General features: G+C 37.8%; 1 protein-coding gene across 1 annotated transcript in view; it reads left to right on the top strand.

Annotated features, from left to right (window-relative positions):
• Positions 1-12,968, top strand: part of LOC140161821 (integrin beta-3-like) — a 53,543-nt gene that overhangs the window by 19,273 nt on the left and 21,302 nt on the right. Inside the window, exon 8 of the mRNA XM_072185118.1 lies at positions 409-495. Coding sequence (XP_072041219.1) covers positions 409-495 — 87 coding nt within the window. The remainder of the gene's footprint in view (positions 1-408; positions 496-12,968) is intronic.

Below are 12,968 nucleotides of genomic sequence, written 5' to 3'. Positions count from 1 at the left end.
TAAATCACAAGTCTATAATACAATGCACCACTGAGACACTATGCAACTTTCTTTATCTGCGTCAATAATAGAATATTGATTTTCAAAAATGGAATTGAATACATGAGTTTGTACTTCATCACTGAGCGATCTAGCGATCGGTTTCTAGCCAATCAGATAGGACTCCTTTTCTTGTGTTCAGTGAAATACCAATCGCCCGTCGCTCACCAACGGAGTATTAAGATGCGATTCATTTCAGGGGAAAACATTTAGTATACAGGTTGTCGACACTGTGCGTCGCTAAAGTTACCATTGCTACCATTCGAGCATATTAGCCCCGATTGAAGCTGTGTATTCTTTTTGCTGGGCAAAGTTACACTTGATTGCTACCATTTCGCAATTAAACTTTTTTTTTCATAACAAATCCAGGAGGAGATTGAGCAAGTAAGTTATTCTACTAGTGGTACAGAACCGGAAGGAGGTATGGACGCACTTATGCAAATTGTTGTTTGTAAGGTACGTTCGTAATAGCTTTATATTTCCTCGTCCTACTGAGCTATTTTGTGTAACACGGACTACGAAGATGGCCGAGTGGTTAAGGTGCTGTGCTGCCGACGAGGGTTCGAGCCTTGGGCTTGCATTAGGTGAAAACTCTCTTCCCTCCCAAAAAGTTCCTATATGGACGGGAATCCTTCAATTAAGTTCAGTTACATCACAGAATTTAATTGTAGAAATTTCTTCTCACCCCCATACACTGCTTAGCACGTGCAGATATATATAGGTAGTGTATGTGCGACGTCCGTGATTCGGAAGTCACGTAAAGCCGTTGGTCCCGTGTACAGGAAGAGTCAAACCCTGTGCGCGTTAAGTGTCAGCGCTATTCGAAAAGAGAAGGGGGACCATCCCCGGTGCTGATATCTGCAATCAATCCTAGGTTCCAGGATCGTGCATAGGTAAACTGTGCAATTTTAAGCCCGTGCGACAATACTCAAACGTAGGGTAAGATAGGGTAAGTGGGACAGTGGGGTAAGTGGGACACTTAATATACTAGATCTTCATTGCAGCACTAAATCCACCAATACGATACCGAATGGTGACTTACCCCATTGCAAATATGAATGTTATAATTTCAATGCTCAATATTGGAGTTTATTTGGTATTTGAGCTGCGGGAGATGCTTGATACCAACACTACCTTTCTGAGAATTAGGAGAAATTGAGATATAATATATTTCATTTACTATAAAAAAAACGCTTTTTACAAGCCTGATAGCAGAAAATCATGATGAAATCATGAAATGTAGCCAATTAGGGCCTATTTAGTATGGTTACTTACCCCATCCACCTGGGGTAGGTGGGGCAGTGGTTCTTGAAATTAATTTTTGATACAAAAAATAACACAATTAATAAGTTAAATTAATACTGAAAACGCCTATTAAATGACTTGATTATTGATTTGGGGGGGTGTCACCAAAATCTGCCTCATGTATTCAGATGACATTAATAAACATAATGATGAGTATATTATTACTATAGCTTTGGTATAATTATGTTAATAGCGCCCAAATGCTCCAATATAAATATGTATTGCTGTAAAATATGTTCTTTTAATGTAATAATATCATAAATATATGTGTCGAATTTACCCCTACCCCTTATGTGTCCCACTTACCCCAAAGTGTTGGCGTAAGTGGGACAGTTGAGTCATTAGAGAGCTTGCGAAATGGAGTTACTTTAACTTTAACTTTAACGTCTAGAGGATTATAGAGGATTATGTATTCAAAACCACTCTGCCATTAAAGCCGCTTGAAGTTAAAGTTAACGCCAGAATCTATAGTGTGCCGTAAATTATGATGAAAATACGTCATAATTAAATCAATGGTTTGCATATTTCCTCATAGACTACATAATTACCACTTATGTATTGTCTAGTTAATAGACCAATTATTGGAAATCTAATTTGGTTTGGGTAAAAAACATGCCACATGATGCTAAAAATTACTGATTGAATTAGATCAGAATAAATTTTGTTCCAAACGTCACACTTGATATATACATTTGTGTGTGCTCATGACGTACACCAAATCAGCTTGCGGAACCAAGTTTTTGGCTTGACTTCAACGCCAAGGGGATTAAGTTCCAGTAAAATGGACTGATTTTACGGGACCCAGCAGTGTAGTGAACAGTGTTGTAGTCGAGACCGGCCTAGCCGAGACCAAGACCGAGACCGAGACCAGGCAGTCCGAGACCAAGACCAAGACCGAGACCGGCAGGTCCGAGACCAAGACCGAGACCGAGACCGGCCTTAAAAGTAATATCATTAATAAATGATAACTATCTCGGTAACTGGTACATGATGTGTCATATAATCCATTTTTAGTGTTGCTTTTTAAACAAGGATAACAAAATTCAATTATTTTTCAAAACATTTGGATCCAAAACAAGAGATATAAAAAAGCAGTTCAAATGACCAATTAGTAGGCCTAACATGGAACAAGAGCACCAATGGCGCTGTGGCTCTGTGCTTTTTGGTGACAGTGAAAGTCGATTGTGCAACAGGTGAAATCATTTGAGTATGTGACATATTACATTCAATGGGTACATCTGGTCGGTTGGTAGCTATCTCATTTGCAGAGCATACAATGATATATCAATCAATTTTGGGAATTACTATTTAGCCACATGGATCGAAACAGGTGGAATTGGATGGAGAAGGGTCCAAATGGGTCTAAACTAATCAAAATGTATCAAAATAGGCCTATGTCAAGAATAGTGTTAGTCTGAATAAGGCTTTGGCTCTAATTGGTGACTACCCACCAAGTTTCAGACTAAATACAACAGTCGGAGATGTCACAAGCTGACCCAAAAAAATCCTGAACTTGCTAAGCATAGCGAGCGGAGCTCTTGCCCTGCCAAGGCCGGGGGGTCCGCTTAAGGGTCCCCTGTGGGGTCCAGATGGTTTTTGCACATTTAGCACCACAGGAAAGGACACTTCAGAGGGTAAAAAGAACATTTCAAAGCTCCTGGCTTGTTCTACACTTTTAATAAAAAGTTCTTCCTTCTTCCAAAAAACATGCTTTAAAGTTTCAAATTTCCTATACTTTTATGCACAAGAGACAGTCTTAAAAATGTTTTTTTTACTTTATTATATGACCAATATAGCTGATGTTGATATATGTGAAGCAGATCATTAAGGCAATAATTAACCATTTTTTGTGCTTGGCATCCACTGCCGCCCCCACCCCACCCCCCACCAATCAGCACCCCATCCTGGGCCTTGACGGTCAGTGTGCTTTTGGTTAAATTTTCAGGACAACAAACATTTTAGCAGATTTAGCACCCCAAAAGAGACCATTTTGGATATAAAAACCTGTTTTAGACTTTTTTTTGAAAAATTGCTTCCTTCATCCTAAGCAAGTGGTTTTAAATGTTCAGTTTCCCATACTTTTGTACACGAGAGACATTCTTAAAAGTTTTATTTTGGCCTAATAACATGGCCTACATGACTGAAATTGATCTATATAATGCGCAATATAAAAACAATGATTCATCAAATTTTTGACCCCCCCCCCCCCCCTTCGGGTATGTGGGAGGGGGGCAACATGGCCGGGGGGGAGGTCCGAGGCCCGCCTAATGGCTTAAGGGTCCCCGGTGGGTCCAGATGGTTTCTGCACATTTAACACCACAGGAAAGGCCATTTCAGAGGGTAAAAAGAACATTTCAAAGCTCCTGGCTTGCTCTACACTTTTAATAAAAAGTGCTTCCTTCTTCCAAAAAACAAGCTTTAAAGTTTCGAGTTTCCTATACTTTTATGCACAAGAGACACTCTTAAAAATGTTTTTTTGGCTTTATTACATGACCAATATGGCTGATGTTGATGTGAAGCAGAACAATAAGGCAATAATTAACCATTTTTGTGCTTGGGCATCCACTGCCTCCCCCACCCCACCCCACCAACCGGCACCCCATCCTGGGGCTTGACGGTCAGTGTGCTTTTGGTTAAAATTTCAGGACGATAAACATTTTAGCAGATTTAGCACCCCAAAAGAGACCATTTTAGATATAAAAACCTGTTTTAGACTTTTTTTGAAAAAAAGGTTTCCTTCATCCTAAACAAGTGGTTTTAAATGTTCAGTTTCCCATACTTTTGTACACGAGAGACATTCTTCAAAGTTTTATTTTGGCCTAATAACATGGCCTACATGACTGAAATTGATATATACAATGTGCAATATAAAAACAATGATTCATCAAATTTTGACCCCCCCCCCCCTTCGGGTATGTGGGAGAGGGACCACATGGCGGGGGGAGGGGGAGTACTAATGTGCAAGAAGAATACATTGTTTGATAAGAGTAATTTGTAAAATTAGGTATGTTAAACATACAGAGTGATGTCACTACAAATTGGGACTAAAAAGTAGGCCTATCACAAGGGAAAATGTTGACTGCACCTACCAAGTTTCATGCCCATATAACGGTTTTTACTAATTTGACCTCATATGACCCCTGGATGACCTCAGGTTACCCAGTAATGACCTTCCAAAAATTTGGCTCTGAATGTTGACTGCTACCAAGTTTCATGTCCATATAAGAGTTTTTACTAATTTGACCTCAAATGACCCCTGGATGACCTCAGGTGATCTTGAAATGACCCTCCAAAATTGGGCTCTAAATGTTGACTGTACCCACCAAATTTCATGCTCATACAACAGTTTTTACTAATTTGACCTCATATGACGACCCCTGGTGATCCCGAAATGACCTTCCAAAACTTTGACTCCAAATGTTTCATGCCCATCCAATTTTGACCTATTTTGACCTTCAGAACAAATCAGAATCGATCAATAGGCCCTACGCCAAAAGGTCATGACCTCCTGCTTGTACCCCTTTCCCAAAATTTGGCTGTACCTACTTGACTGTACCTACCAAAACTTGACTGTACCTACCAAGTTTCATGCCCATATGACAGTTTTTACTAATTTGACCTCAGATGACCCCGAAATGACCTTCCAAAAATTTGACTCCAATGTTGACTGTAACCACAAAGTTTCACGCCCATCCAGTAGTTTTTACTAATTTGACCTCAGATGACCCCCTGGTGACCCCGAAATGACCTTCTCAAAATTTGGCTATAAATGTTGACTGTACCTACCAAATTTCATGCCCATAGGCCTACTAGTTGTTATTAGTTTCTTAAAGCAGCCATCGGGTCAAATAATTGATCTTTGTAACTTTTTTCTGATTAGGGAATACTAAAAATAAAGTGATTTCCCCACCCCCTGCTGTCATTGATCGCTTGCCATTCCTTTTGATTTCTCTCAAAATTTAGCTCATGATTAATATTGCACAGCCTATAGTAAAAGATGAAACTTTGCAACTTGCAATCAATGATTTCTGAAACCATTAATTTCAGTCACATTTGAATTCAATTATTATTATTGCTATGTACATTATTATGTTCATTATCCAACATTATTTTGACCTTTTCTATTACTACCACCCCCCTCTTATGACCTTGTGAATTATTCATTCATAACTGTGACGACCTTGAGACCATCCAATCAGAACAGATCAGAATCGATCAACACGCCATAGGTCATGACCTCCTAATTGTAAACATAAAACAAGCAAGCTGCAGTCCAAAATCATGGCGAGATCGGGGACCATCGACGTAACATCGATCAAAATAGGTATACTAGTCTCAGATCAAATAAACCTTGGTCTTGAATTTCTTAAGAAGTCCTGGCCTAAAAACCATGTTGTTTTTCAAGAGAAAACATCAATCTTTGATATTCTGAAGTATAACATTGTTGTGCAAAGTGGAACATCATTTATTTAGACTGTTTTTGCTATGGAAAAATACGGAAATTGTTCAATATTACGAAGTGGGGTAAAGTAAAATCTCATTGAAAATATAATTTTCCCTCAGAATCATGTCCACAATATGATTAAATTGACTTTTTAAAACTATATTCTAACAAAACTACAATGAGTGTGATGAAATACGAACATTTTTCATGACTTTCGGTCTGTGTTTTTGCACAAAAATTGAGGTCACAAAAATATGTGCACTTGCGCAAGGAAAAATAGTCCACCAGGAAATTCATTTACCCGATTCATTTGGTTCAGATTTATTCAAGATTCAGACATGTTCTTGACCATTTTTTGACATTCCTCAACTATTTCTTTATTTAAATTGTAAAGAAATAGTTAAGAAAAGTTATGAAATAGTAAATAACTTCTGAATCTGAACTGAATCTTAAGAAATTACCCTCCGTTGGTTTCCGTCACTTTTACGCAACTTAAATTATAAATACAGACCAAAATAATCTCTAGCACACACGGGGTACCACAAAACAACTCGTTCATCGTGGCTTTTTTACCAAAAAATCATATTTTATCGACAGTATTTGAAATCCACCTGGAGTGCAATCGATTAAAAAATAAATAAGCAAAATTTGGAAACAAATTTCAAGACCAAATATCAAACAGACAAACATCCTTAGCATAAAAACTAATGCCCGAATTGGCTCTCTAATTGTTCCGATCACTTAGGCCCTTTTAGCTTCGCTCAGAGCCAATAATTGGACAGTGGCGTAAAATCCTTTTGAGATTGGGGGGGGGGATGGATATTGAATCCCGTACCTTTTGGCAACCAGTGTATGGTACAAATGCGCGAGAAGCGCGTGAAAATTTTTTTGGCATAAGCTAAAACGATGAAATATGGCGCAAAAGTGGAATATTATGCGCGTGAAGCGCGCAAAAATTTGCACTTTTGGTTCTAAAATGGCCAAATACAATGTATGAGGTTAATTTGGTCAGAAACCCACATAAATGCATCAACATATTGTAATAATTGTCCCCCCGGATCTACGTCTATGATATTGGGCCCATAAAAGAATGCACTCATACTCATAAAGTACTATAAAAATAACTGTTTTCTCTTTTCTGCCAAATATTTTTTCAACTTTACAATAACAATACGTACAACAAAATTGGTAACGTTCTTTTAAATATTATGAAAACTCTTCATAACCGTTCCATGTTTAACATTATCTGGTAACCTTTGTGAGTCCTTTCATGTTGCTACTTTTTGGTACGTATACTTATGATTATTTGGGCAAATGCACCAATGAAATTGCTAAAATAGATTTTAACAGAATTGATATTCTGGAGATTGAGATAGAGTTTGTTTACAATGAATTCAAATATGTTTTGAACAATTACTGATGAGATCTAAATGAAAATAAATGAGTAGGTCCTGATGTAAGATTGTGAATATTAATTGGGGATTTACTTATCATGAATGATTCAATTGATGAAAAATGTCGGAGCAGAATTGCTGCCAGGTAACCAAAATAGTGCTATTTTGCCGGTCTCGAACCCGGTCTCGGACCGAGACCTCGAGACCAGGAGGGCCGAGACCGAGACCAAGACCGAGACCAGCAGGTCCGAGACCGAGACCGAGACCAAGACCAGGCTTAGCTGGTCTCGAGACCTACAACACTGGTAGTGAACTTCTGCGAATTGCAGCTACTGTGAACATTTTTTACAACGTTGCGTGTCTTATAATTACACCTCTATATAACCAAATATGTTTGTACTGTTCAGGTATTTAATTTAATTATTATTTTATTCATTTAGGCCTATATTATGTACCCCAATTCAGCAGAAAGCTGGTCTAACATGTGACACGCTATTATACGCATATTATAGGCCTATGGGTATTGTATGTCAACCAAATTATTCATTATTAAAAGAGGAGGCCTATTTGTTACAAAAAATAAGAATGTCAGAAAGGAGCATCCAGAAATATGTTGGTTGAAATTCAAAATTCTGGGAGTTTTTAAAGAACAAAATGAGGATCATTCGGGGATATATATTTAATTCGATCAGAATGCAAAGAGGAGTCCTTGCCCTCCTAAAAGAAAACTCCTGGCAACGCCACTGGAGAGTGGGAAAGTGAGGATAGACGAATAGATAGAGGGAGGGGATGATATGGAGAGGTGGTGATGGTGGTGGTGGTGGGGGGGGCTAGGAGAGCAAACAGATAAAATGGGCTTGTGTCCTGATGGAAATATAAAATTGACAAAGCTGACGTTTACTGGAATAATAATTGAGCTTTTATTATAATAATCCGGGACAATAATATAGGCATATCACAAGAATATTTAATTGAAACATGCTTAGAAGTATAATATTAGCGTATAGCTCATAACATAGGCCTAATTCCCATTGCATTGGTCATCGCCAAGAGATGTAATCCATGTTTATTCAAACTAAGCGGCTATTGTAATAAGTGTTACCAACAAACCACTTCAGCAAACAAAAGGGAGAAATTTGATGCAGTCGCTTTTACATACCCTTCTTTTGATCACCCATTGATACACTTCCCCTAGTTTAAACAACAAGACGCTGTTGGTACAGAAACCAATCTGACGTTCGCGTTGAAGTGAAGTTGAGCAAGAAATCGAATCGATATTTTTGAAGTTGCCGTTAAAGTTCCAGTAACTTCATTCCGCAAGCTCTCTATTATATAATTAGCCCCGCCACTCTGTACTGAATTGGAGTATCGCCCCAAAACACCAGACATTGTCCTAGGGTTATACTTGAATTATAAAAGTCCAATCTTTATTCACTTACATGAGTATTATATCCAATAGTATCCTTAAGGGATCCAAAATGAGCGTTTATTGCGTTTCAACAGTATTTTTGTGGGACATGAGAGCACCTCAGACCTATCGAATTGCATTCTGAATACGAAGCATGTCTTTCTGATATCAAATAATTTTCATTTTTTAAATCACAATATAATACAACTTTTATGACAAATTATAAAAATTGATATTTTTCAAATTTTTGATATATAACAGTCCTCGAAGTAAATTATATAAATCTAATGATATATTCTTAAAGTGTATGTAGCAGGGAGGAAAAGCCGACGGTCAATTGAAAATTTTAACCTTTCATATTGAAGATATGGAAAATTAAAACAAAAAGACCTAATTTTTTTAGGTGTATAAATCTTCAATACGAAAGGTCAAAATTTTCAATTGATCGTCAGCTTTTCATCCCACCTACATACACTTTAAGTATAAATCATCAGATTTATAAAGTTTACTTCAAGTACTGTTAAATATCAAAATATCAATTTTGAATGATTTGCCATAAAATGTGTATTAAATTGCGAATTTCAAAAAATCAAAATTATTTGATATCAGAATGACATTCTTCGTATTCAGAATGCAATTCGATATGTCTGATGTGCCCTAATGTCCCAAAATAAATACTGTCCAAACGTTCATACCCCAGCCCTTAAGTGTCCCACTTACACCATCTTACCCTATATAGGAAGAAGAAGAAGAAGGAAGAGGGTCCGAATAAGGTGCTGGGTTAGAAAAGGGTGGATCTACGATTGGCTCAAGTTATTTGGGCGTTAATACGCGCGTTTTTTCCCTTTTTCTTTGTGCCGAATGAAATACTCGGAAGGGGTTGGTACAACCCTCCCGCCTTCGTAGTACTGGGGTACTAGGCCGTTAAATATTACTGGGGAAATGAGAAAGTATGCGTTTTCTTCTCACTAGGAGACAAAAAGCTGTGAATCCGTGAAAAAATATGTAATCTAACACAGACTTTTCACGGATTTTTTTAACCAGTCACAGATTTTACACGGAAAATGTCTCCTAGCGTCTGGTTAAACAAAATCGTAGTTTTAATGAAGAAAAATGGGAGTTGAAGCTTTCGATCAAACCGCTTTCGATCAAACCTAATTTATTATAACAAGAATAGTCTTTAAAAAAGACAATCATCGCTAAGGCAGCTGTAATGTGAAGTGGAGTGGGGAGTCATGAAGGTCGTCACAAGTGTGACAAGAAGATCTGGTGTCATGAAATCATCTGAAATAGGATGTGTACAGGCGGAAGACACAATAAGGCAATAAAGATATACAGACTAGTATTAGGGCCTATGATTTCACTAGTCCTCCATACATTCATTCTTGCCACACTTACGAGGAAGATCGACGAAGTCCTATAAACGTAATTTCGTTTTTCGGCCGACCCCCGTCCAGAAACAATCCTGGAATCTGCCAAATTTGTTGTGTTTGTAGGTCAACAGGGCAATTTTGACAAAGTCATAATTATGACTTTAAGTCGGTTCAGGCTCTTTGATCCGCAATTTGACGTTTCATTGTTGTTTTCCTTTGATGTTATGTCGAAATAACAAAATATTTAGATTTGTTAAGATCTGTAAATTTCCCGTTAAAAATGGACAGGAACTCTTCCCGGCGGTTAGGCCTATTACTATAAATATTATTTCAGCATTTGGGGGTAAACAATAACAAAATTACGTCATGATTAGGTCATAGTCGGCCATAGAACTCCATTTTAAACATGTTAAACGGACAAAATAGCTAGTGGGTTTCTTTCACTTTACCTTGTTATTTCAGCTGAAAATTAACAGGAACCCTTTCCGTTAGTTAGGCTTATTACTATAAATATTTGGATAAACAATAACAAAATTACGTAAATCGTACATTATGGCTTTAAGCTGCCCGACCCGACCCGGCTAAACAACGATGAACCATGAGTCAAAAGTCACTTAATTGGGCGACCAAATCGCGGGGTTGGCAACCTTGGTTGAAGCTATACACTTCGAACCTTCAACAGGTAGTGTCTTCCGAATTATCCCTTTCTTTGCTGACCAAAATTAAACTCAGTTGGATACTGGAATTAATGTTCTTTATAGTCACCACACAAATATTGTGTTCCCGTGAATATCTGTGGTCATTATCAGTTAGCAGTCAAGTACCTAACCAATTAGTGATTTCTCCCTGTGTTGGTCAATATCAGTAATTGATTTGTGTTGGTTTATGGGCTGTTAAATAGGATTAGGTGTGCAAAGGTCACGGTGTTGTCCTCTCTGAGACCAGGTGGTGGTGGATGCGATATATCGCCATTTTTGACGTGGCCATTGGATTAACACATAATCATGAAATCTTCACAAACAATTCTAAATTTGTTATGTGGTGTCAAAGCAAAATTATCTTACTCTAAAACCGTTGGGGTTCGACAAAGTACCCCAATATAAGTATGTTGTTTTTCAATTTAAAACTGCTAACCGCGTATATTTTGAATGGGGCTGTCAGCCTTGTATTTTCGCCAGCCTCGAACGTCACGTGTTGCGTGGCTATGCCGCCTGTCTGAGCCTGTACACTGTAAACAAATGATTCATATTAATGCGTAAACATCTGGGGCACACATGTACAATACATGTACATGCAAGCGGAAACCAAAGTACATATAAAAGTAACTACGCTGAAAAGAAATTAATCCCGCAGGTTTGAAATATCGCAATGGTACAAAATACTAGCATTTATTTACGTTATTAACGTTTAATGATAATAATCATATTTATAACAAATTGTTAGCACATAATAGCCAAACTTACAAACCTGTTCAAGCAAAATTTAGTAAAAAACGGTCCACATCCGGGTAAGTTTAATCTCTCACCTCTGACCACCCAGTGGAAAATTTTCACATGGGAGCATGACAAATACGCTAAAGTCTACATTCTTACAGCCAAATAAGCATAATAATTTACATTTAATAATATTTATGACTTTTGATGGAAAATTTGTACTCTAAGGAGAAATAATTAACTCACGACAAATCGACCAATCACAGCTGTCGATAGTTGCTACGGTATAGTTCCGCCACTTCTTATTCGCCACATCGTGAAGTCTAATTACACTGTCGTACACTGGCATAGCTCTGCTGAACTGAATCACGATTTCTATGCATGAGACAATTAGAGCAGACTCTGTAACTGGTGATGAGACATCACTACAATGTAACATGACGGTAAACAGTGAGTGCCATTCACGCACCGGGCATATCATTGAAATGAAGGAATTCATCTTGCGATGAAAAAATATCAACCTTTCGGGCCTTGTGCACACTTTGCATGACTGCAGGACTGCTCGCCGGACGAGGTCACACAGTTCCGCCATTTATTATTTACTATTGATTTCAGTAACATATCAAATTGTTGTCCGTTATGTCAACCGCAATCCATGATAAATAATTGTCACATAGTATATAGGGAGACAGGGGAGTGTCCGCCCTGGGGGAAAATCCGCCGACCACGTGTTTCCGATCTCGTGACTGCTGGGAAAGTACAATGATGATGTAACGAGCTGGCACATGTCACAGTACCCAAGAAAACAAGACTGAGACATCTCACCACAGAAATGATCGTCAAAAACATATCCCAGTCAAGGAAGTTTACTTTCTTTGATTTAGTAATATTATAATAATCTCGGTTTTCGTATATTAATTCGGAAGGTGAACGATTTGCCTAACACATCATGCAAAAATCGAGATTTTGTCTTTAGTAGGCAAAATGAGTTACAAAACGAAACAAAAAGTACCGTCTGAACAGTACTCTAAGATTTGCTTTTCGTCATAAAATTCCGCGTGTTGGTTTTAGGCCCAAACAACCTAAGATGATCGCAGATCCATCCTGTTTTTTACCACAGCACCTTACCCGGCGGTAGGACTGACCATAAAAATGACCATGGAGGGCGTTAGTGAGTGCCGCCATTGGTTTTTACAGTAAATTTCATGATTTTAATTTCGCTCTTGTAAAATTATTCCAAAACTTTTTAGTTGTTAATTAACTTTTTAGAAAATTTTATGAAAATCGCATGTTTGTAAATTTTTTAGCCGAAGATGGATTTTGCCTGTACTTTTTTGCACATAGTCAAAATTGCCCAAATTTGCATGGGCCTGCTCACATTATGACATCATAGCGACATTATGTATGGAATCTTTATACTTATTTGGGTATCACAAAATAGAGGAGACCCATAACTATACATTAGTATCAAATATAACGAGGGGGAGGGGGGGCTGCAATAACCACATCCTTCGTAGACCGTGTTACAAAACATGGCTCTGTAGTTCTATGGTTTATTAATACTTTGGAATG

This window comes from Amphiura filiformis, chromosome 10, assembly GCF_039555335.1.
Source record: "Amphiura filiformis chromosome 10, Afil_fr2py, whole genome shotgun sequence".
NCBI classification, from domain to species: domain Eukaryota; kingdom Metazoa; phylum Echinodermata; class Ophiuroidea; order Amphilepidida; family Amphiuridae; genus Amphiura; species Amphiura filiformis.
This window is presented reverse-complemented; position numbering and strand designations above follow the sequence as displayed.